The 27,359-nt window shown below is 40.6% G+C and overlaps 1 protein-coding gene across 4 annotated transcripts in view; it reads right to left on the reverse strand.

Annotated features, from left to right (window-relative positions):
* The window catches only part of CIPC (CLOCK interacting pacemaker), a 73,585-nt gene that overhangs the window by 24,070 nt on the left and 22,156 nt on the right, over positions 1-27,359 (reverse strand). For 3 of the 4 annotated variants that reach the window (XM_053697382.1, XM_053697381.1, XM_053697380.1), the window contains one exon: positions 14,766-14,911. In XM_053697382.1, the coding sequence (XP_053553357.1) occupies positions 14,766-14,911 (146 nt within the window). The remainder of the gene's footprint in view (positions 1-14,765; positions 14,912-27,359) is intronic. The other variant, XM_053697383.1, reaches the window with a different exon arrangement.

Below are 27,359 nucleotides of genomic sequence, written 5' to 3' on the forward strand. Positions count from 1 at the left end.
TTCACCAGCAAAATAGCCAGAACAGTATTGAAACATATCAGCAGAGGTTAAAGGGACAGTCTACTCCAAAATTGTTATTGTTTAAAAAAAATAGATCAAATTTATGCTTACCTGATAAATGTATTTATTTCTGGATATGGTGAGTCAACGGCTTGAGTAATTACTGTTGGGAATATCACTCCTGACCAGCAGGAGGAGGCAAAGAGCACCACAGTTAAACTGCTAAGTATCACTCCCTTACCCACAACCCCATGTCATTCGACCGAAGGGAAATAGAAAAAAAGGAGTAACACAAGGTGTAGAGGTGCCTGAGGTTATAGTCAAAAGAACAACTGTAGGGTGGGGCCGGAAATAAATTTATAAGGTAAGCATAAATTTTGCTTTTCTTTCCTAAGATATGGTGAGTCCACGGCTTGAGTAATTACTGTTGGGAACCAATACACACTAGAGGACACGGATAAATAGGGAGGAACAAGACAGGCAGTCCTAAACAGAAGGCACCACCGCTTGAAGAACCTTTCTCCCAAAAGAAGCCTCAGCCGAGGCAAAAATATCAAATTTGTAAAACGTATGTAGAAAAGACCAAGTTGCAGCTTTGAAAATTTGTTCTACAGAAGTTTCATTTTTGAAAGCCCAAGAAGAGGAAACAGCTCTTGTGGAATGAGCCGTAATTCTCTCAGTAGGGTGCTGTCCAGCAGTCTCATAAGCCAAACGAATTATACTTTGTAACCAAAAAGAAAGAGTAGTAGAAGTAGCTTTCTCACCATTACGTTTCGCCTGTAAGTAGACTTTAAGAGCACGTACAACATCCAAATTGTGTTACAAACGTTCTTTGGAAGAAGAAGGATTAGGACACAGAGAGGGAACAACAATTTCCTGATTGATATTTCTATTAGAAACAACCTTAGGAAGGAAACCTAACTTAGAACGAAGAACCGCCTTATCGGCAGGAAAAATAAGATAAGGGGAATCACACTGCATAGCTGAGAGTTCAGAGACTCTTCGAGCAGAAGAGATAGCAACAAGAAACAAAACCTTCCAAGATAACTACTTAATGTCTATGGAATGCAACGGCTCAAACGGAGCCAGCTGTAAAACTTTAAGAACAAGGTTAAGGCTCCAAGGAGGAACAACAGATTTAAAGACAGGCCTGATTTTGACCAAGGCCTGACAAAAAGATTGCCAAACGTTTATGTAGTAAAACTGATAAAGCAGAAATCTGACCCTTCAGGGTACTGACTGACAATCCCTTTTCCAGGACTTCCTGAAGAAAAGATAGAATTCTAATTCTACTCCAAGGAGTAGCCCTTGGGTTCAAACCAATAAAGATATTTATGCCATATCTTATGGTAAATCTTTCTAGTAACAGGCTTGCAAGTCTGAATCATGGTTTCAATGACAGACTCAGAAAAACCACGCTTAGACAGAATTAAGCATTCAATCTCCAAGCAGTCAGCTTTAGAGAAACAAGATTTGGATGAAGGCAGGGACCATGAATCAGGAGGTCCTTCCTCAGAGGTAGTCTCCAAGGTGGGAGATGACATCTCCACTAGGTCTGCAAACCAGATCCTGCGAGGCCACGCAGGGGCTATTAGAATCACTGATGCCCTCTCCTGTTTGATACGAGCAAAGAATCGTGGAAGGAGAGCAAATGGAGGAAACGGGTATGCCAACCTGAAAACCCAAGGAACCGCCAGAGTATCTATCAGAACGGCCTGCAGATCTCTTGACCTTGAACCGTACCTTGGAAGCTTGGCGTTCTGACAGGATGCCATCAGATCCAACTTCGGCACCCCCCCCCCCCATTTGAGGACTAAGCTGGAAAACACCTCCCAATGGAGTTCCCACTCCCCGGGATGAAAAGTCTGTCTGCTCAGAAAATCCGCTTCCCAGTTGTCTACTCCTGGAATGTGGATGGCAGATAGACAGCAATTGTGGGTCTCTGCCCACTGAAGAATCCGAGTAACCTTCTTCATGGCTAAGGAACTCCGAGTTCCTCCCTGGTGATTTATGTAAGCCACAGCGGTTATGTTGTCTGACTGGAACCTGATAAACTGGGCTGAGGACAACTGAGGCCAAGCCAATAGAGCATTGTAAATCGCCATCAACTCTAAGATGTTGATGGGAAGAGCAGACTCCTCCAGAGTCCAAAGGCCCTGAGCTTTTAACGAGTTCCAGACTGCTCCCCAGCCAAGCAGGCTGGCGTCTGTGGTCATGATCACCCAGGAAGGTCTCCGAAAGTGACGACTGATCTAACTATTCTCTGAGATAGATCCGCATGGTCGCCATTCCATTGTCTGAGCATGCACAACTGGAGAGCTCTCAAATGGAATCGAGCAAAAGGAATGATGTCCATGGAAGCCACCATCATACCGATTACCTCCATACATTGAGCCACTGAAGGATAAGCAGTAGCCTGAAGAGAGATGCAAGAGGAAATAATTTAGTTTTTCCTGACCTCTGTCAGAAAAATCTTCATCAATAGAGAATCTATTATGGTCCCTAAGAACACTACTCTTGTAGCAGGGGAAAGGGAGCTTTTTTCCAGATTCACATTCCATCTGTGGGAACGAAAGACAACAATATCTCTGTGTGAGATTTTGCTTGTTGAAAAGATGGCGCCTGAACCAGTATGTCGAACAGGTAGGGTGTCACAGCAATTCTTCGAGAACGGATCATTGCCAAAAGAGCCCCCAGAACCTTTGAAAAAATTATGGGAGCCGTGGCTAGACCAAATGGAAGGGCCACAAACTGGAAAGGTTTGTCCAATCTGTGATTGTCCCTGTGAATAGGAACATGAAGATACGCATCATTTAGGTCTATGGTTGTCATGAACGGACCCTCTTGTTCTAAAGGAAGAATGGAGCGTATAGTCTCCTTCTTGAGGGATGGAACTTTGAGAAACTTGTTTAGACACTTCAAGACAGAAAGTTCCCACTTTTTTGGGAACCACAAATAGGTTAGAGTAGAACGCGAGACCCTGTTCCTGCACTGGAACTATCACTCCCAGGGAGGAAAGAAGTTGTATACATTTCAAGAACGCCTCTCTCTTTATCTGGTCTGCAAATAATCTTGATAGAAGGAATCTGCCTCTGGGAGGAAAAGTCTTGAATTCCAATCTGTAACCCTGGGATACTATGTCCACAGTCCAGGGATCTGGGACATCTCGTATCCAGGCTTGAGAGAACTGAGAAAGTCTGCTCCCCACCTGATCTGATCCCGGATCTGGGGCAAACCCTCTATGCTGATTTGGAATCAGCTGCAGGTTTCTTTGATTGTTTCCCCTTGCTCCAAGACTGATTGGGTTTCCAAGAAGACTTGGATTGTTCCTGCTTGGAAGAAGAAGGGGAAGGCTTTCCTCTGAAGTTACGAAAGGAACGAAACTTACTCTGACATCCTTTAGGCCTATTCTTATCTTGAGGTAGAAAAGACCCTTTTCCACCCGTAATATCAGAGGTAATTCCTGCCAAACCGGGTCCAAACAAGGTTTTGCCCTTGCAAGGAATTGCCAGAAGCTTGACTTTAGAGGAAACCTCCACAAACTAGGATTTCAACCATAACGCCCTGCGGACTAGGACAGCAAAACTAGAAATTTTAGCTCCTAGTCCAACAACCTGTAAAATGACATCTGCAATAAAGGAATTGGCCAATTTAAGAGCTTTAATCCTATCTTGAATTTCATCCAAGGAAGTCTCTACTTGAAGAGAATCAGACAAGGCATCAAATCAATAAGATGCTGCACTAGTCACGGTGGCAATACACACCGTAGGTTGCCATTGGAGACCTTGATGAACATAAATTTTTGAAATAAGCCTCCAGCTTCTTGTCCATCGGATCCTTAAAAGAGCAGCTATCCTCAATAGGAATAGTGGTTCTCTTAGCCAGAGTGGAAATGGCTCCTTCAACTTTTGGTACAGTAAACCAAGGGTCTTTAATGGAGTCCTCGACAGGAAACATTTTCTTAAGAATGGGAGACGGGGAAAAAGAAACCCCTGCTTTCTCCCATTCCTGTGAGATAATCTCCCTAGCACGGTCCGGCACAGGAAAAACCTCCGAAGTGGAAGGTTCATCAAAGAAACTATTAAAGTTTACTACAGGGAGTGCAGAATTATTAGGCAAGTTGTATTTTTGAGGATTAATTTTATTATTGAACAACAACCATGTTCTCAATGAACCCAAAAAACTCATTAATATCAAAGCTGAATAGTTTTGGAAGTAGTTTTTAGTTTGTTTTTAGTTATAGCTATTTTAGGGGGATATCTGTGTGTGCAGGTGACTATTACTGTGCATAATTATTAGGCAACTTAACAAAAAACAAATATATACCCATTTCAATTATTTATTTTTACCAGTGAAACCAATATAACATCTCAACATTCACAAATATTCATTTCTGACATTCAAAAACAAAACAAAAACAAATCAGTGACCAATATAGCCACCTTTCTTTGCAAGGACACTCAAAAGCCTGCCATCCATGGATTCTGTCAGTGTTTTGATCTGTTCACCATCAACATTGCGTGCAGCAGCAACCACAGCCTCCCAGACACTGTTCAGAGAGGTGTACTGTTTTCCCTCCTTGTAAATCTCACATTTGATGATGGACCACAGGTTCTCAATGGGGTTCAGATCAGGTGAACAAGGAGGCCATGTCATTAGATTTTCTTCTTTTATACCCTTTCTTGCCAGCCACGCTGTGGAGTACTTGGACGCGTGTGATGGAGCATTGTCCTCCATGAAAATCATGTTTTTCTTGAAGGATGCAGACTTCTTCCTGTACCACTGCTTGAAGAAGGTGTCTTCCAGAAACTGGCAGTAGGACTGGGAGTTGAGCTTGACTCCATCCTCAACCCGAAAAGGCCCCACAAGCTCATCTTTTATGATACCAGCCCAAACCAGTACTCCACCTCCACCTTGCTGGCGTCTGAGTCGGGCTGGAGCTCTCTGCCCTTTACCAATCCAGCCACGGGCCCATCCATCTGGCCCATCAAGACTCACTCATTTCATCAGTCCATAAAACCTTAGAAAAATCAGTCTTGAGATATTTCTTGGCCCAGTCTTGTTTCAGCTTGTGTGTCTTGTTCAGTGGTGGTCGTCTTTCAGCCTTTCATACCTTGGCCATGTCTCTGAGTATTGCACACCTTGTGCTTTTGGGCACTCCAGTGATGTTGCAGCTCTGAAATATGGCCAAACTGGTGGCAAGTGGCATCTTGGCAGCTGCACGCTTGACTTTTCTCAGTTCATGGGCAGTTATTTTGCGCCTTGGTTTTTCCACACGCTTCTTGCGACCCTGTTGACTATTTTGAATGAAACACTTGATTGTTCAATGATCACGCTTCAGAAGCTTTGCAATTTTAAGAGTGCTGCATCCCTCTGCAAGATATCTCACTATTTTTGACTTTTCTGAGCCTGTCAAGTCCTTCTTTTGACCCATTTTGCCAAAGGAAAGGAAGTTGCCTAATAATTATGCACACCTGATATAGGGTGTTGATGTCATTAGACCACACCCCTTCTCATTACAGAGATGCACATCACCTAATATGCTTAATTGGTAGTAGGCTTTCAAGCCTATACAGCTTGGAGTAAGACAACATGCATAAAGAGGATGATGTGGTCAAAATACTCATTTGCCTAATAATTCTGCACACAGTGTAGATTTCTTAGGAGTGACAACGACAGGGGTATCAGCAGGGCCGCCACTAGAAATTTTGGGGCCCCTGACTTAACCATTGATCAGGGCCCCCCCCCTCCTTTGACACGTGCAATTTTTGACCAAGTGACTAAAATGTATATGCACTTTATTCTTAATTGTCTATTTAAACTTGGAAATGTTGTAAAGGTAGTAACATGCAAACACACAGACACACACACACACTTACAAATAAGGATTCACATATAGACACTCTAGCAGACACACAAAGAAACTCAGACACAGACACCCAAACAGACACTCAGCACTTGTTTACATTGACCTGACAAGTAATGAGGTAGACTACAGTTGTAAAAAAAGGAGATTTAGAAAACAAAATATGGAGTTCTGATTATCTTTTTGTAAAGGAAGATGCCAACTAAATGATGACAACAGCATGCAGTGGCTGAAAGGAAGGGCCCTGAACTGCCTAAACAATAATTTAAAGGTTAAATGGTAGATTGCTGACTTCCGGAAAGGTCTCATTAGTCTCAAAGTCTGTAGAAAGATGTGAATAATTAGTAGTTAGGTCAAAATGTCCTAAAAAGGAACAGACAATGGACACACACACACATAAACTCAAACTTGCACATACACCCAAGGAAACACCGACAGAGACAGCCTCAGAAAACACACAAAGACATACACACACACACAGAGACACCCACAGAAAACACAGAAAGACATACATACACACCCTCACTGAGACATCCACAGAAAACACACAAAGACATACACACACCCTCACAGAGACACCCACAGAAAATACACACCCTCACAGAGACATCCACAGAAAACACAGACATACATACACACACACACACACACACACACACCCTCACAGAGACATCCACAGAAAACACAGACATACACACCCACCCTCACAGAGGCATCCAGAAAAAATACACAAAGACAAATACACTCCCACCCTCACAGAGACACCCATAGAAAAAGCTCAAAGACATATGCACACACCCTCACAGACATCCACAGAAAATGCACAAAGACATACACACCCAACCTCACAGAGACCAACAGAAAAAAATACATACACACTCATAGAGACACAAACCAAAGCACAAAGACATAAACACAAACACCCACAGAAACACTCACAGGAGGAAACATTTATGCACCTTGCATCCCCTTAATCAACAGTGTGTGACATGCATGATAAAAAAAATGCCGAAATTAAGAGATCACTTTTTAAAGAATCATATTTGTAAATGTGCAAACAAAAATAATTCTGTGAATTCAAAATTGTACATTAATGATCTGGGTAGATGGCTAGATGAAGAAAAGTACTTTTAAAAGGTTGACATATGTTTGTTTGATATTTTCCCCAACCAAGAGCACCACTTCAAATATAGTGTACAAATGTTCCCATCTGTCAGCTGTACTTGTGGATTTTGAAAATGCTGTATTCTATATGGTCTTGGTGGAACCATAAGCTGTGGTACTCATACCATTAGATCTGGTTAAATGCAGGATTTAAGCTTGTTGGTATGCATTTCAAAATTAAGTCAGCTGTAGAGTAAACTGAACAGTTTTAAGTTAACCTGTCTCATTCCAACACTGAGCAATCTTAGTCTGAGAGTATAACATGTTATGCAGATGTAAAAATCTTAGATAAAATGCCTCCTTGTATCTGGAAAGTCCTTGCATAAAGGGGCAGTAAACTGGAATGTAATATATCATTTGTGTATTGAGGAGGAAACATTTCTGCATGGTTTTAAATATAGAATTTCTACAGCATTGTCAAATAATCATAAATACACTGCTGCTAAAAAAATTTGTTTTTATGAACCCCTGGCCCACCATACAACTACTACCACACTGAAGTTACAATCTTAAATTGCACAAAGAAATAAAAAACATTTGCTAAGTAATTCCTACCTCCTCTGCAAATGAAAGTGATCAGCCGTCTGACTCAGGCACACGCTCTACAAACAAAGTGCCAAGTCTGTCTCACACTGTGCATAGTGGTTTAGTGCACACTCTGAAATCCTCTCAAATGCTAATACTTTACTCCTTGTAATAACATTCCCCATGCTCAATTAGCACTCTGCTGTAGTACCCACTGGTGGCTGCCAAAATGTAAAAAAAAAAAAAAAAAAAAAAAAAAAAAAAATTTTTTTTTTTTTTTTAGTTCTTCCCTCCTGGGGCCCCCCTAGCCCATTGGGCCCCTGACAGGAGTCACCCCTGTCACCCCCTGATGGCGGCCCTGGGTATCAGAGTCATCTAAACGAGCTAAAACCTCCTTTAACAATACACAAAGGTGTTAAAGCTTAAATCTGAAGGATTTAAGCTTGATTTTATTTTAAAGCAAAGGGAAAATGAATAAGCTGCTGAAATAGAAAATTCAGCCTTACTTTCAGTTTAATCTTGTAATGTTTTATCAAGTAAATATGTGTCAGAAAATAAGCCTAATAAAAACATTTTACCCTTTCTTTTTAAAAGAGTTTAAATGTTAGTCTCACACATGCTACAGTTCCTGCTTCATGCCCCAGTGTAACCCATAAAACAGGGTTATCTATGCCCCAATAAAAAAGCAGTGTCTTTTAATTTGTTAAGTGCATGGTCTCCCCAAATGGAAGAAAAAGCACTTACCTGCTCCGCTGTCCGGCATGTAAACAGTTACAAGGTATGAGAGGACACAGTTCCTCAAAGAAACCTTTGAAAAAGAAATAACAGAGTAGCCAACTCTGGCTTTCTAAACTAGGGCAGCAATTGTTAGGAACTTGTGAAGAGGTACTTACTGCGTTTTCCTAACTGCTTTAAAGCCACCACTACCCGACTGCAAGGAATGACGTGGAATACTGCTATACCCCAAAACTTGCTTGTAGTTTAAATCAAAAAATTTCTTCAGACACCTTAACTTCACCTCCTCCATGCACCGAAGGCAAAGATAATGACTGGGGGTTGTGGGTAAGGGATTGATACTTAGCAGTTTAACTGTGGTGCCCTTTGCCTCCTCCTGCTGGCCAGGAGTGATATTCCCAATAGTAATTACTCAAGCCGTGGACTCACCATATCTTAGGGAAAAAAAATCCCTTTATTACCGGTTTTGCACAGTCAACATGGTTATATTAATACAGGGCGTGCAGAATAATTAGGCAAGTTGTATTTTTGAGGATTAATTTTATTATTGAACAACAACCATGTTCTCAATGAACCCAAAAAACTCATTAATATCAAAGCTGAATATTTTTGGAAGTAGTTTTTAGTTTGTTTTTAGTTTTAGCTATTTTAGGGGGATATCTGTGTGTGCAGGTGACTATTACTGTGCATAATTATTAGGCAACTTAACAAAAAACAAATATATACCCATTTCAATTATTTATTTTTACCAGTGAAACCAATATAACATCTCAACATTCACAAATATACATTTCTGACAATCAAAAACAAAACAAAAACAAATCAGTGACCAATATAGCCACCTTTCTTTGCAAGGACACTCAAAAGCCTGCCATCCATGGATTCTGTCAGTGTTTTGATCTGTTCACCATCAACATTGCGTGCAGCAGCAACCACAGCCTCCCAGACACTGTTCAGAGAGGTGTACTGTTTTCCCTCCTTGTAAATCTCACATTTGATGATGGACCACAGGTTCTCAATGGGGTTCAGATCAGGTGAACAAGGAGGCCATGTCATTAGATTTTCTTCTTTTATACCCTTTCTTGCCAGCCACGCTGTGGAGTACTTGGACACGTGTGATGGAGCATTGTCCTGCATGAAAATCATGTTTTTCTTGAAGGATGCAGACTTCTTCCTGTACCACTGCTTGAAGAAGGTGTCTTCCAGAAACTGGCAGTAGGACTGGGAGTTGAGCTTGACTCCATCCTCAACCCGAAAAGGCCCCACAAGCTCATCTTTGATGATACCAGCCCAAACCAGTACTCCACCTCCACCTTGCTGGCGTCTGAGTCGGACTGGAGCTCTCTGCCCTTTACCAATCCAGCCACGGGCCCATCCATCTGGCCCATCAAGACTCACTCTCATTTCATCAGTCCATAAAACCTTAGAAAAATCAGTCTTGAGATATTTCTTGGCCCAGTCTTGACGTTTCAGCTTGTGTGTCTTGTTCAGAGGTGGTCGTCTTTCAGCCTTTCTTACCTTGGCCATGTTTCTGAGTATTGCACACCTTGTGCTTTTGGGCACTCCAGTGATGTTGCAGCTCTGAAATATGGCCAAACTGGTGGCAAGTGGCATCTTGGCAGCTGCACGCTTGACTTTTCTCAGTTCATGGGCAGTTATTTTGCGCCTTGGATTTTCCACACGCTTCTTGCGACCCTGTTGACTATTTTGAATGAAATGCTTGATTGTTCGATGATCACGCTTCAGAAGCTTTGCAATTTTAAGAGTGCTGCATCCCTCTGCAAGATATCTCACTATTTTTGACTTTTCTGAGCCTGTCAAGTCCTTCTTTTGACCCATTTTGCCAAAGGAAAGGAAGTTGCCTAATAATTATGCACACCTGATATAGGGTGTTGATGTCATTAGACCACACCCCTTCTCATTACAGAGATGCACATCACCCAATATGCTTAATTGGTAGTAGGCTTTTGAGCCTATACAGCTTGGAGTAAGACAACATGCATAAAGAGGATGATGTGGTCAAAATACTCATTTGCCTAATAATTCTGCACTCCCTGTATACTTTTAACCTCTGTGATTACCTTGTAGCTAAGCCGCTTTTGACAGTCCCCTGATCACATGGATATTTATGTATGATCTATTGACTTGCATTTTAGCCAATTAGTGCAGTGTCATCCACAACTCCATGGGTGTGAGCACAATGTTATCTATATGTTCCAGATACATTAGCAGTCTCTTGTTGTGAAATGCTAATAAAAAGCATGTAATAAGAGGCTGTCTGTAGTGGCTTAGAAACAGGCAGAAATTTTGAGGTTTAGATGTTATAAAGTATATAAATATAACAATGTTGGTTGTGCAAAGCTGGGGAATGGGTAGTAAAGGCGTTATCTATCTTTTTAAAACAATAACAATTTTGGTGTAGACTGTCCCTTTAAGAAATAGGAGTATATTGTAAATCCATAAAGGGAGGCAAAAGACAAGTGCCTGCAACCAATTAGGGAGAGTGTATTAAAAACTTCCCATGAGGTGAAAAAGAAATAATCCCAAACCATACCCCATATACATACCTCTGACAAGCACTGTACTCTGAGGGGTACCTGGGCCTTAATATTGAATGAAAACCTCTCTCTCTAAAGAATCAAATGCAAATCTTTATTCTTCAACTACCTCCAGCGGAGGCAAAGTAAAGACTGAGGTATGTGTGAGGTGGGAGGGGTTTTATAGGGCTCTGGGGGTTTGGAAATGTTAGCCTCCTCCTAGTGGCAGAGAAGAGTAATTCCCAGGAGTTATGGATCATAGACTCTCACCACCTGTATGAAAGAAAACTGTATGCTCTATCTAAATAATTAAAGATTTTTTTGGGGGGGGGTTCATGTTTCCTTAACATGAAAGCCCATTCTCATCATGTACATGGAAAACAAAGTGCTCAGAATGTAAAGTAAATATATATGTAATGTAAAGTAAAAATAAACATGAAGTGCACACACACATACATATATAATTATTTTTGCACCAAACTGCACTTCATATATATGAATATTATATATATATATATATATATATATATATATATATATATATATATATATATATATATATATATATATATATTATACATACATATATATATATATATATATATATATATATTATACATACATTGGATATAAAAAGTCTACACACCCCTGTTAAAATGTCAGGTTTATGTGATGTAAAAAAATGAGACAAAGATAAATCATTTCAGAACTTTTTCCACATTTAATGTGACCTATAAACTGTACAACTCAATTGAAAACCAAACTGAAATCTTTTAGGTAAAGGGAAATAAAAATAAAATAATATGGTTGCATAAGTGTGAACACCCTTAAACTAATACTTTATTGAAGCACCTTTTGATTTTATTACAGCACTCAGTCTTTTTGGGTATGAGTTTTTCAGCATGGCACATCTTGACTTGGCAAGATTTGCCCACTCTTCTTTGCAAAAACACTCTAAATCTGTCAGAATGCGAGGGCATCTCCTGTGCACAGTCCTCTTCAGATCACCCCACAGATTTTGAATTGGATTCAGGTCTGGGCTCTGGCTGGGCCATCCCAAAACTTTAATCTCCTTCTGGTGAAGCCATTCCTTTGTCAATTTGTTTGTATGCTTTGGGTCGTTGTCATGCTGAAAGATGAAGTTCCTCTTCATGTTCAGCTTTCTAGCAGAAGCCTGAAGGTTTTGTGCCAATATTGTCTGGTATTTGGAACTGTTCATTATTCCCTCTACCTTGACTAAGGCCCCAGTTCCAGCTGAAGAAAAACAGCCCCAAAGCATGATGCTGACACCAAAATGCTTCACTGTGGGTATGGTGTTCTTTTGGTGATATGCAGTGTTGTTTTTGCGCCAAACATATCTTTTGGAATTATGGCCAAAAAGTTCAACTTTGGTTTCATCAGACCAGAACACCTTTTGCGACATGCTTTTGGGAAACTTCAGATGTGTTTTTGCAAAACTTAGCTGGGCTTGGATGGTTTTTTTTTTTTGTAAGAAAAGACTTCCGTCTTGCCACTCTACACCCATAGCCCAGACATATGAAGAATATGGGGCAGTACTTGCCAGATATTCCTGCAGCTCCTTTAATGTTGCTGTAGGCTTCTTGGCAGCCTCCCAGACCAGTTTTCTTCTCGTCTTTTCATCAATTTTGGAGGGACGTCCAGTTCTTGGTAATGTCACTGTTGCACCATATTTTCTTCACTTGATGATGACTGTCTTCACTGTGTTCCATGGTATATTTAATGCCTTGGAAATTCTTTTGTACCGTTCTCCTGACTGATACCTTTTAACAATGAGATCCCTCTGATGCTTTAGAAGCTCTCTGCAGACCATGGCTTTTGCTGTAGGATGTGACTAACAAAATGTCAGGAAAGACCTACTAGAGCAGCTGAACTTTATTTTGGATTAATCAGAGGCACTTTAAATGATGACAGGTGTGTACTGACTCCTATTTAACATGATTTTGAATGTGATTGCTTAATTCTGAACACAGCTACATCCCCAGTTATAAAATGGTGTTCACACTTATGCAACAACATTATTTTAGTTTTTTATTTTTATTTCCCTTTACCTAAAAGATTTCAGTTTGTTTTTCAATTGAGTTGTACAGTTTATAGGTCACATTAAAAGGTGGGAAAAGTTCTGAAATGATTTATCTTTGTCTCATTTTTTTACATCACAGAAACATGACATTTTAGCAGGTTTCTGTGATGTAAGGGCTGAATATCAGGCAGCACATGCATAGAGGGAAGCAGCTCTGAAGCTCCAAAGGAGGCAGCAGCCCTCAGGTAGCTGCCTTGCAGTTATAGAGGCTGATCTTTTTCAATATTAATCCACATGCCAACCTGGTATTTACTTGAAGGGATAGATGCATTAAATATAGTACCAGATATTACATTTTTGTACATTTTAGAATGCATTTTATTTTGCATGATATGCAGCATGAATCTTGCTTTATAAGTTAGGTTAAAGGGACAGTCAACACCAAAATTGTTATGGTTTAAAAAGATAGATAACGTCTTTAGTACCCATTCCCCAGCTTTACACAGCCAACATTGTTCGATTAATATACTTTATAACATTTAAACCTCTAAATTTCTGCCTGTTTCTAAGCCACTATAGACAGCCTCTAAATCACATACTTTTTTATTTGCTTTTCACAACAGGGGACTGCTAGTTCATGTGGGCCACATAGATAACATTGTGCTCACGCCTGGGAAGTTTTGGCAGACACAGCACTAATTGGCTAAAAAGCAAGTCAATAGATAACAAATAGCCATGTGATCAGGGGGCAGTCTGATGAGGCTTAGATACAAGGTAATCACAGAGGTAAAAAGTATTTTAATATAACCATGTTGGTTATGCAAAACTAGTGAATGGGTAATAAAGGGCTTATCTATTTTTTTTAAACACTAACAATTTTGGAGTTGACTGTCCCTTTAAGATGTTCCCTACATGTGTTAGAAGCGCACACAGCAGTCAGTGTATTTAGCTCATTACCTCAGCAAGAATTCACAGTATTCTCCCCAGGACCTTTTTAATGGGTGCACCACCCTGCTGATCTTACTGACCACCAGCTAAACTTTTTGCCAAAAAAAGATTAGCTAATATTAACTTTTTCAATATTTATTGCTCAAATTATAATTAAATACATTTATGCTAAAGTATGCAATTTATTTGAGCTTTGGATAGCAGAAAATGTTATAAATATTAGAAAAGTATTATACTGCCCTCAACTGGCTACTTCATAGTGCCACACTGACTGACATACATTTTTGTAAAGAACACGGATTTGTCTAAAACGCAAAGTGAAACAGCACTAACATGTTACATTTTGTTTTGGACAAACACATTTTTAAAGGGACATTAAAAAACACATTGAGATTATACTATAAAAAAGTTTAATTATATGTAGTAAGACACCTTTGCAATATACTTTCATGATTTATTTGGTCCCCTAGTCCAGTAATTTAATTCTGTGATAATTGTGAGCTTTCCAATTGCTGGAAGTGCAGTCTCCAGACTTAAAGGGACAGAAAACCCAATTTTTTTTCTTTCATGATTCAGATAGAGCATATAATTTTAAATAACTTCTATTATCTAGTTTGCTTCATTATGTATTTATCCTTTGTTGAAAAGCACAGCTAGGTAGGCTCAGCACCTGGGTGCCCAAATAGAACACAATATACCTAAATATTGAAGCAAATTAGATAATAGAAGTAAATTGGAAAGTTATTTAAGATTGTATAATCTATCTGAATCATGAATTCCTCAGGACCATTTCAGGTTGGCTGTATTGGTAAATCAAATGTACAAAATAGAGAATGTAACATGTTAGTGGGTGTATTTAAATTGTTTTTTTGCTAGACTGACCCTAAGTAGGTGTCTAAATTGCCTAATGAGACGTCCACCCTGATAGTGCTTTAGCAACATACCGTACCTGCCCAACAAGCAGGTTTTTCAAGATTACCAGTGGATGTGGCTGCGGATTGCCAGAGGGGGTTTCTGCCGCAGTCCAGAGTAAAGCTGAGCCACATTCCTCTGAATCTGTCTGTTCTACAGAACTCAGGCACTCAGAGGTGACATCTGAAAGAGAGTAATAAAGGATCATTTGGAACAAGTTTCTACTGCAGCGCTCTCATATTAAAAGGGAAAGGTCATGGATGCATTTCAATTTTAAATAGAAGGATTTTTGTAATATACGTCCATTAACAAAAATGCTTTTTAGCAAAAGTTATTACTGGTTTTCCCAGTGGCATATGCTGTGAGGGCACGTGCACCAGTATTCAAGCTCAGAGAGCTGGCGGTGGTGTGTATAGTGCCTGTAAAGACTTCATTTGTGTCATATAAGCCACTGGTGACCCTCTGAAAGGGTGTGGTATTTGAATACTGGTGCACGGACCCTTATAGCATATGTACGTATGCTGCTTAAAAAAAAAATACAGTAATAACTTTTTTAGAAGTATTTTTGATAAAGGAAGTATACTGCAAAAATGCTCCTATTTAAAACTGAAATGCACCCATGCACATTTTGACCTTTCCATACCTTTAACACTGTCACTTCAAATCACACCACCGAGGGTGATACTCTCTGTGCCTAATCATAATAGTCACTTAACCCCTTAGTGACCAGGCCACTTTTCAATTTGTTGACCATCTGGGACCAAGGCTATTTTTGCATTTCTGCGATGTTTGTGTTTAACTGTTATTTTCCTCTTACTCATTTACTGTACCCACACATATTATATACCGTTTTTCTCGCCATTAAATGGACTTTCTAAAGATACCATTATTTTCATCATATCTTATAATTTACTATAAAAAAATTATAAAATATTAGGAAAAAATGAAAAAAAACACACTTTTTCTAACTGTGAGCCCCAAAATCTCTAACACATCTACAACCACCATAAAATACCAATGCTAAACAGTTTCTAAATTTTGTCCTGAGTTTAGAAATACCCAATGTTTACATGTTCTTTGCTTTTTTGCAAGTTATAGGGCAATAAGTACAAGTAGCACTTTGCTATTTCAAAACCATGTTTTTTCAAAATTGGCGATAGTTACATTGTAACACCAATATCTGTCAGGAATCCCTGAATAACCCTTCAAATGTATATATTTTTTAAAAGACAACCTAAGGTATTAAACTTGGGGTATTTTGACTTTTTTCATGCAACCATTTTACCACCAATCTATGCCAAAGTTTGGGGGGGAAAAAAAATAATTTGATTTTTTGACAAATAGCAATTTAAGAATACATTTACTGATAAAATGGTAAGGGTTACTGCCAAATAACACCCTGATATGTCTTCAGTAGCATCTCCTGGGTACAGTGATACCACCCATGTATAGGTGTGTCGGGTTCTCTGTGGGCTAAAAGCCCTTATTTTTAGAGAGCGCATTCCAGTTTTTCAACTTGGAATTTTCACATCGGTCATCATGCACCCATGTCCTATTTGGGACATTTCTGAAGCTGGCCAATGGAATTTACCCCCATCAAACCATATATTTTTGAAAAGTAGACACCCTAGGGCAGGGGTGTCCAAACTTTGCTCTCCAGAGGTTTTGGAACTACATTTCCCATGATGCTCAGCTAGATAAAATGCTGGCTGAGCATCATCGGAAATGTAGTTCCAAAACCTCTGGAGAGCAAAGTTTGGACACCCCTGCCCTAGGGTATTTCAAATGCTGAAATTTTAACACTTTCCATGCACTAATTCAACCACCAGTCTTTGTCAAACTTTTGGGTAGTCATTTTTTTGTTTTATTTTTCACACACATTGTACTTTAGGCATGGATTTACAGTTCCTGTTATGTGTTACTGCCACAAACCACCTCAATATGTGTTCAACAACATCTCCTGAGTACAGTGATACCACCTATGTATAGGTGTGTCGGGTTCTCTGGGGGCTAAATGGCCTTATTTTTAGGTAGCGCATTCCAGTTTTTCAACTTGGAATTTTCACATTGGTCATCATGCACCCATGTCCTATTTGGGACATTTCTGAAGCTGGCCAATGGAATTTACCCCCATCAAACCATATATTTTTGAAAAGTAGACACCCTAGGGTTTTTCAAATGCTGATATTTTAACACTTTCCATTCACTAATTCAACCACCAGTCTTTGTCAAACATTTGGGTAGTCATTTTTTTGTGTTATTTTTCACACACATTGTACTTTAGGCATGTATTTTCAGTTCCTGTTATGTGTTACTGCCAAAAACCACCTCAATATGTGTTCAACAATATCTCCTGAGTACAGTGATACCACCTATGTATAGGTGTGTCGGGTTCTCTGGGGGCTAAATGGCCTTATTTTTAGGTAGCGCATTCCAGTTTTTCAACTTGGAATTTTCACATCGGTCATCATGCACCCATGTCCTATTTGGGACATTTCTGAAGATGGCCAATGGAATTTACCCCCATCAAACCAGATATTTTTGAAAAGTAGACACCCTAGGGTATTTCAAATGCTGGTATTTTAACACTTTCCATGCACTAATTCAACCACTAGTCTTTGTCAAACTTTTGGGTAGTCATTTTTTTGTGTTATTTTTCAGACACATTGTACTTTAGGCATGTATTTTCAGTTCCTGTTATGTGTTACTGCCAAAAACCACCTCAATATGTGTTCAACAACATCTCCTGAGTACAGTGATACCACCTATGTATAGGTGTGTCGGGTTCTCTGGGGGCTAAATGGCCTTATTTTTAGGTAGCGCATTCCAGTTTTTCAACTTGGAATTTTCACATCGGTCATCATGCACCCATATCCTATTTGGGACATTTCTGAAGCTGGCCAATGGAATTTACCCCCATCAAACCATATATTTTTGAAAAGTAGACACCCTAGGGTTTTTCAAATGCTGATATTTTAACACTTTCCATGCACTAATTCAACCACCAGTCTTTGTCAAACTTTTGGGTAGTCATTTTTTTGTGTTATTTTTCACACACATTGTACTGTAGGCATGGATTTTCAGTTCCTGTTATGTGTTACTGCCAAAAACCACCTCAATATGTGTTCAACAACATCTCCTGAGTACAGTGATACCACCTATGTATAGGTGTGTCGGGTTCTCTGGGGGCTAAATGGCCTTATATTTAGGTAGCACATTCCAGTTTTTCAACTTGGAATTTTCACATTGGTCATCATGCACCCATGTCCTATTTGGGACATTTCTGAAGCTGGCCAATGGAATTTACCCCCATCAAACCATATATTTTTGAAAAGTAGACACCCTAGGGTTTTTCAAATGCTGATGTTTTAACACTTTCCATGCACTAATTCAACCACCAGTCTTTGTCAAACTTTTGGGTAGTCATTTTTTTGTGTTATTTTTCACACACATTGTACTTTAGGCATGGATTTTCAGTTCCTGTTATGTGTTACTGCCAAAAAAACACCTCAATATGTGTTCAACAACCTCTCCTGAGTACAGTGATACCACCCATGTATAGGTGTGTTGGGTTCTCTGGGGGCTAAAAGGCCTTATTTTTAGGAAGCCCATTCCATTTTTTCCACTTTGAATTTTCACATCCCATGCACCCATGTCCTATTTAAGACATTTCTGAAGCCGGCCAATGTAATTTACCTCAATCAAACCATATATTTTTGAAAAGTAGACTTCCTAGGGTATTTCAAATGCAGGTATTTTAACACTTTCCATGCACTAATTCAACCACTAGTCTTTGTCAAACTATTGGGCATTCATATTTTTGTGTTATTGTTCACATACATTGTACTTTAGACATGGATTCACAGCTCCTGTTATGTGTTACTACCAAAGAAGACACCAATATGTGGTCACCAACATCTCCTGAGTTCAGTGATACCACCTATGCATAGGTTTGGTGGCTTGTTTAGGGGGTGCAATGCCAAATGTCTGACATGCGTTTGTGATTTTTTTTCACATTTAACATTTTCTTTGCCTATCGTCTTTTTGGGGGGTCTTTTAACATACCCCAATTTATTTGTTTTCCATGAATGTGCATATATTTGAAAAGTTGACACCCCAATGTATTGTATATGGTGTGCTTTGATGCCTTTGAAGCAACCGTTTTAGCCCAAAAAATTGGAGAAAGTGTATGGTGGTTATTTTTCAATTTTCATTTTTACAGACACATTGCTTTTTGACTATGATTTAGGAGAGACTGTTGTAAGTTATTGCAAAAGAATACTTCAGGTTGTTTTCTGCAAGGCACCCTGAGTACACCTATGCCCCCCATGCATAGGTTTGCCAGGATTTTGGGAAGGTTATGTTACAATTTTATGACTTGTGATTTTAGTTATTAACAATGAGAGTATTTCTTCTGATAGGCCTATCTTTAGTTTGTGGCCTATTGCATACCCCACTTTTATTTATTGCCATGAAAGTGTATATTTTTTAAATGTTGACACCCCAAGGTATTGTATATGGTGTGCTTTGATGCCTTTGAAGCATCCGTTTTAGCCCAAAAAATTGGAGAAAGTGTATGGTGGTTATTTTTCAATTTTCATTTTTACAGACACATTGCTTTTTGACTATGATTTAGGAGAGACTGTTGTAAGTTATTACAAAAACATACTTCAGGTTGTTTTTTGCAAGGCACCCTGAGAACACCTATGTCCCCTATGCATAGGTTTGACAGGGGTTTTGGTTAAAAAAAAATAACAGGCCCAATTTTAGAAAAAAATAGAGTAGTGAAATGTAAAAATCTGGCACAGTAAAAGTAAAAAACCAAACAAAAAACCATCTAACAGTAAACATAACCAAAAAAAAATATTTATACATATATATAACACCAAATGTATTTATTTTTTTAAAAATTGACCATTGTATGGTACCGCTTGAAGCAGTCCCCAATGCAGAGTGCAGGCTGTCCAGGGCAATCAGGACAGTGATATATGGTGTCCCTTCTCTTCCCCCTCTTGGTACAGACTCTGCATTTTTTTTGTGGTTTCTGCTTTGCGGCAGTAGGGGGGATTTTAAAAATAAAATGAGTAGCCCCAACTCTGCTCTCTCCCATCACCGCCCGGGGAGCAGGTGCATCATGGTACAAAATCCCAGTAATAATCTGGAGCTGAAACTGTAAAAAAGTTTTTTTTAACTCTGGGGTTTGCTTTTTTGAACAACAAAAAAGCGTTGTTGGTTGCAATCTGCATTAGGTAAATTGCAACCTTTTTGTACCAGGCCCTTGTCTTCCGCATAATTAGGTAGGGCTGCAGCAGCTGATCAGCCAGATCAACCCCACCCATATGCCGGTTATAAGACTTGATGCACACTGGCTTCCTTATGATCTCAGCTCTGCCACGTACAGAAACCGCCACCGTCCTCTCTGTGTGGATGGTGGTAAGAAGGTATACATCCTTCTTGTCTCTGTACTTAAGTGCCAACAGCTCCTCTTGGCGCAGAGCTGAGGTCTCCCCCCTTTGTAGCCGGGTGCGTACAAGTTGTCCTGGGAAACCTGCGCGGTTCTTTTTAATTGTACCTCAAGCTACTGTATCAAAGCAATACAGTAGCTTGAACAAAAGGACACTTGTATAAAAATTGTCTAAGTACAAGTGATACCCTTTGTTCATTAGGGGTAATATCAGGTCCCAGACAATCTTGCCAGTGGTTCCCATATGTTCTGGGCAACCTGGAGGGTCAAGGTGGCTATCCTTTCCCTCATACACCCGGAAGGCCTGAGTATACCCAGTCTCGCTGTCACAGAGCTTATACACCTTTACCCCATATCTGGAGCGTTTGGAAGGAATATACTGCTTGAATCCCAGCCTTCCCTTATACTTCATTAGGGATTCATCAACGCATATATTCCTTCCAGGTGTATAAGCCTCTGCAAACCTGGCAGAAAAGTGGGTTATCAGGGGGCGGATTTTATACAGCCTGTCAAATTGGGGATGCTCCCTAGGGGGGCACAGGCTGTTGTCGCTGAAGTGCATGAAATGCAGAATCATTTCATACCTCTTCCTCGACATAGTCTGGGAGAAAATGAGAAAATGGGGGTAGAGCAGATGGGGCTACTACTCCAGTAGGAGCGAATGGAGGGTTTCTTTATGATGCCCATCAGCATAGTCAATGCCCAGAATTTTTTAAATTCTGGCACATTGATGGGGGCCCATTGCTGCTTTGCCAAATATGTTCCAGGCTTTGCAGCACAGAACTGATGGGCATATAAATTAGTTTGGGCGACAATGTTCCCCAATATATCATCGTCCAGAAACACTTCCAGAAACTGCTGTGGGCTAAAACCTGCCACATCTATATTTATGCCAGCATTCGCTGTGAAGGGTGGGATATCTGGCCTCTGGAGATGAGGCGTTACCCACTCTTCAGCAGCAATGGCAGCAACACGCCTCCTTCTGGCAGGGGGGCTAGCAGCCACAGATACATCACTATCAGTTGAGACTGCATCTAGTGATGTATCTGAGCACATGGCAGGGTCAAAATTGGGGTCTGAGTCAGAAATAGAGGCATCTGACTCTGACGCAAGGATGACATACGCCTCCTCAGCACTATATCTTTACTGTGACATTTTTGTATCTGTCACAGAAAACAATTACTAAAAAAAATTAAATTAACTAGCAAAAAAGTACAGCTATGCTACTGCCAGTGATTTATAGCGATCACTGGCAAGCTAGGGGTTAATGGCTCTGAAAATTAAATTAACTAAATGTTTCTGAAAAGAGCCTTTGGGTTTTTAAAATATTACAACAACAAAATTAACCCCTAAAAAAATGCACAGACAGCAAAAAAGTACAGCTATGCAACTGCCAGTGATTTATAGCGATCACTGGCAAGCTAGGGGTTAATGGCTCTGAAAATTAAATTAACTAAATGTTTCTGAAAAGAGCCTTTGGGGTTTTTAAAAAATTACAACAACAAAATTAACCCCTAAAAAAATGCACAGACAGCAAAATGCAGCAAAAAAAAAAGTGCACCTATGCTACTGCCAGTGATATATAGTGATCACTGGCAAGCTAGGGGTTAATGGCTCTGAAAAGAGCCTTTGGTTCTATATTTTTTAACAAATAAAAGAAATAAATCTCTCTCTCTGCTAAATACAGGTCTCTCTCTCTCTCCAACAAAATGGCAAGTGAGGAGAGGGAGGGAGATCCACACTGATCATAGTCAATATTTACAAATATTGACATGATCAGACAAATGGGGTATTTTATTATTATTATTTTTTTTAGGGTGGGAGGCTCAGATTGGGTGACCCTAGCTTGCCTCTATGATGATGCAGGCTAGGGACACCCCCAGAGGCCCCATGATGCACTGGGCATCACCATCTTGGATGCCTAGTGAAGGGGGAGGGGGGGGCTATTTTAGGCTTTTTTTTATTTTATACGTTTTTTTTTTTTAAAACATTTTTACTTTTATTTTATAACTAACTAAGTGCCTCGACCCACCGAGACACTTAGCACACAAGCAGAGCATCGGAAGCGTGTCCGATCGCTTCCGATGCTCTGAAACACTGCCGGGCTCCACGTGGAGCGAAACCGGAAGTGATCACTCGTGGGGGAGTGATCAATCCGGTCCCGGCACTCGGGAACAGTATTGCAGGATGCCTAGACCTCAAGGCAAGCCTGCAATACTGTTAGAGCAGCTGGAAGCGATTTCGATCGCTTCCAGTGCTCTGTTTAACCGACGACGTATGCCATACGTCCTCGGTAGTTAAGTGCTTTTTTTTTTTTTTGAGGACGTATGGCATACGTCGTCGGTCGTTAAGGGGTTAAACTGTATTGCTCCCATACACAGATAAAAGCATATCAACCCCAATGTAACCAAAAATATTAAAAAGGTAAATTCAAGTTCAAGGCAACAACTAGTTAACTTGAGAACAGTTAAGTGAGAAGTAGATTCATGGGACTGTATAATGTTTTACTCTAATAAAATAAATTATAAGTTTATAAAGGACATAGAGAATGGTACTCGCTTTATATTTTACATTTATTACTTTATTTTTGGTTTTTGGTTTAACATAAAAGCTAGATTGGCTATTTGTTAACTATACATTGTATGATATGCACTATTGTATTGTCTGATTGTTAACATCTGACCACTGTATTATTTTCTGAAGTTTTCTCAATAACGTCCATTTTGGAAATATTCGAACGAATATTAAATTCAATAAATTTCTAATCATGCATATGAAAGAGCACTAGTTGAACACACTAGAAATAACATAATTTATGCTTACCTGATAAATTCCTTTCTTCTGTAGTGTGATCAGTCCACGGGTCATCATTACTTCTGGGATATTACTCCTCCCCAACAGGAAGTGCAAGAGGATTCACCCAGCAGAGCTGCATATAGCTCCTCCCCTCTACGTCACTCCCAGTCATTCGACCAAGGACCAACGAGAAAGGAGAAACCAAGGGTGAAGTGGTGACTGGAGTATAAATTAAAAAATATTTACCTGCCTTAAAAACAGGGCGGGCCGTGGACTGATCACACTACAGAAGAAAGGAATTTATCAGGTAAGCATAAATTATGTTTTCTTCTGTTAAGTGTGATCAGTCCACGGGTCATCATTACTTCTGGGATACCAATACCAAAGCAAAAGTACACGGATGACGGGAGGGATAGGCAGGCTCTTTATACAGAAGGAACCACTGCCTGAAGAACCTTTCTCCCAAAAATAGCCTCCGATGAAGCAAAAGTGTCAAATTTGTAAAATTTGGAAAAAGTATGAAGCGAAGACCAAGTTGCAGCCTTGCAAATCTGTTCAACAGAGGCCTCATTCTTGAAGGCCCAAGTGGAAGCCACAGCTCTAGTAGAATGAGCTGTAATTCTTTCAGGAGGCTGCTGTCCAGCAGTCTCATAAGCTAAACGAATTATGCTACGAAGCCAAAAAGAAAGAGAGGTAGCAGAAGCTTTTTGACCTCTCCTCTGACCAGAGTAAATGACAAACAGAGAAGACGTTTGTCGAAATTCCTTAGTTGCCTGTAAGTAAAATTTTAGAGCACGGACTACATCCAGGTTGTGCAGTAGACGTTCCTTCTTCGAAGAAGGATTTGGGCACAAAGAAGGAACAACAATCTCTTGATTGATATTCCTGTTAGTCACTACCTTAGGTAAGAACCCAGGTTTAGTACGCAGAACTACCTTATCCGAATGAAAAATCAAATAAGGAGAATCACAATGTAAGGCTGATAATTCAGAGACTCTTCGAGCCGAGGAAATAGCCATTAAAAATAGAACTTTCCAAGATAACAACTTTATATCAATGGAATGAAGGGGTTCAAACGGAACGCCCTGTAAAACATTAAGAACAAGGTTTAAACTCCATGGTGGAGCAACAGTTTTAAACACAGGCTTAATCCTGGCCAAAGCCTGACAAAAAGCCTGGACGTCAGGAACTTCTGACAGACGTTTGTGTAACAGAATGGACAGAGCTGAGATCTGTCCCTTTAATGAACTAGCGGATAAACCCTTTTCTAAACCTTCTTGTAGAAAAGACAATATCCTAGGAATCCTAACCTTACTCCAAGAGTAACCTTTGGATTCACACCAATATAGGTATTTACGCCATATCTTATGGTAAATCTTTCTGGTAACAGGTTTCCTAGCCTGTATTAAGGTATCAATAACTGACTCAGAAAACCCACGTCTTGATAAAATCAAGCGTTCAATTTCCAAGCAGTCAGCTTCAGAGAAGTTAGATTTTGATGTTTGAAAGGACCCTGAATCAGAAGGTCCTGTTTCAGAGGTAGAGACCAAGGTGGACAGGATGACATGTCCACCAGGTCTGCATACCAAGTCCTGCGTGGCCATGCAGGTGCTATTAGAATCACTGATGCTCTCTCCTGTTTGATTCTGGCAATCAATCGAGGAAGCATCGGGAAGGGTGGAAACACGTAAGCCATCCTGAAGTCCCAAGGTGCTGTCAGGGCATCTGTCAGGACTGCTCCTGGATCCCTGGATCTGGACCCGTAACGAGGAAGCTTGGCGTTCTGTCGAGACGCCATGAGATCTATCTCTGGTTTGCCCCAACGTCGAAGTATTTGGGCAAAGACCTCCGGATGAAGTTCCCACTCCCCCGGATGAAAAGTCTGACGACTTAAGAAATCCGCTTCCCAGTTCTCCACTCCCGGGATGTGGATTGCTGACAGGTGGCAAGAGTGAGACTCTGCCCAGCGAATTATCTTTGATACTTCCATCATAGCTAGGGAGCTTCTTGTCCCTCCCTGATGGTTGATGTAAGCTACGGTCGTGATGTTGTCCGACTGAAACCTGATGAACCCCCGAGTTGTCAACTGGGGCCAAGCCAGGAGTGCATTGAGAACTGCTCTCAATTCCAGAATGTTTATTGGCAGGAGACTCTCCTCCTGACTCCATTGTCCCTGAGCCTTCAGAGAATTCCAGACGGCACCCCAACCTAGAAGGCTGGCGTCTGTTGTTACAATTGTCCAGTCTGGTCTGCTGAATGGCATCCCCCTGGACAGATGTGGCCGAGAAAGCCACCATAGAAGAGAATTTCTGGTCTCTTGATCCAGATTCAGAGAAGGGGATAAGTCTGAGTAATCCCCATTCCACTGACTTAGCATGCACAGTTGCAGTGGTCTGAGGTGTAAGCGTGCAAAGGGTACTATGTCCATTGCCGCTACCATTAAGCCGATTACCTCCATGCATTGAGCCACTGACGGGTGTTGAATGGAATGAAGGGTGCGGCAAGCACTTTGAAGTCTTGTTAGCCTGTCCTCTGTCAGGTAAATCTTCATTTCTACAGAATCTATAAGAGTCCCCAGGAAGGGAACTCTTGTGAGTGGAACGAGTGAACTTTTCTTTTCGTTCACCTTCCATCCATGTGACCTTAGAAATGCCAGTACTAACTCTGTATGAAACTTGGCAGTTTGAAAGCTTGAAGCTTGTATCAGAATGTCGTCTAGGTATGGAGCTACCGAGATTCCCCGCGGTCTTAGTACCGCCAGAAGAGCACCCAGAACCTTTGTGAAGATTCTTGGAGCTGTAGCCAATCCGAATGGAAGAGCCACAAACTGGTAATGCCTGTCTAGGAAGGCAAACCTTAGGTACCGGTAATGATCTTTGTGAATCGGTATGTGAAGGTAAGCATCTTTTAAATCTACAGTGGTCATGTACTGACCCTCTTGGATCATAGGTAAAATTGTCCGAATAGTCTCCATCTTGAACGATGGAACTCTTAGGAATTTGTTTAGGATCTTTAAGTCCAGGATTGGTCTGAAAGTTCCCTCTTTTTTGGGAACCACAAACAGATTTGAGTAAAACCCCTGTCCCTGTTCCGACCGTGGAACTGGATGGATTACTCCCATTAACAAGAGCTCTTGTACGCAGCGTAGAAACACCTCTTTCTTTGTCTGGATTGTTGACAACCTTGACAGATGAAATCTCTCTCTTGGAGGAGAGTATTTGAAGTCCAGAAGGTATCCCTGAGATATTATCTCTAGTGCCCAGGGATCCTGGACATCTCTTGCCCAAGCCTGGGCGAAGAGAGAAAGTCTGCCCCCCACTAGATCCGATCCCGGATCGGGGGCCCTCAATTCATGCTGTTTTAGGGGCAGCAGCCGGTTTCCTGGCCTGCTTGCCCTTGTTCCAGGACTGGTTAGGTTTCCAGCCTTGTCTGTAGCGAGCAACAGCTCCTTCCTGTTTTGGTGCAGAGGAAGTTGATGCTGCTCCTGCTTTGAAATTACGAAAGGAACGAAAATTAGACTGTCTAGCCTTAACTTTGGCTTTGTCCTGAGGCAGGGCATGGCCTTTACCTCCTGTAATGTCAGCGATAATCTCTTTCAACCCGGGCCCGAATAAGGTCTGCCCTTTGAAAGGTATATTAAGCAATTTAGACTTAGAAGTAACATCAGCTGACCAGGATTTTAGTCACAGCGCCCTGCGTGCCTGAATGGCGAATCCTGAATTCTTCGCCGTAAGTTTAGTTAAATGTACTACGGCCTCCGAAATGAATGAATTAGCTAGTTTAAGGACTCTAAGCCTGTCCGTAATGTCGTCCAGAGTAGCTGAACTAATGTTCTCTTCCAGAGACTCAATCCAGAATGCCGCTGCAGCCGTGATCGGCGCAATGCATGCAAGGGGTTGCAATATAAAACCTTGTTGAACAAACATTTTCTTAAGGTAACCCTCTAATTTTTTATCCATTGGATCTGAAAAAGCACAGCTATCCTCCACCGGGATAGTGGTACGCTTAGCTAAAGTAGAAACTGCTCCCTCCACCTTAGGAACCGTTTGCCATAAGTCCCGTGTGGTGGCGTCTATTGGAAACATTTTTCTAAATATCGGAGGGGGTGAGAACGGCACACCGGGTCTATCCCACTCCTTAGTAACAATTTCAGTAAGTCTCTTAGGTATAGGAAAAACCTCAGTACTCGTCGGTACCGCAAAATATTTATCCAACCTACACATTTTCTCTGGTATTGCAACTGTGTTACAATCATTCAGAGCCGCTAACACCTCCCCTAGTAATACACGGAGGTTTTCCAGCTTAAATTTAAAATTTGAAATATCTGAGTCCAGTCTGTTTGGATCAGAACCGTCACCCACAGAATGAAGT

This window comes from Bombina bombina, chromosome 1, assembly GCF_027579735.1.
Source record: "Bombina bombina isolate aBomBom1 chromosome 1, aBomBom1.pri, whole genome shotgun sequence".
NCBI lineage: Eukaryota > Metazoa > Chordata > Amphibia > Anura > Bombinatoridae > Bombina > Bombina bombina.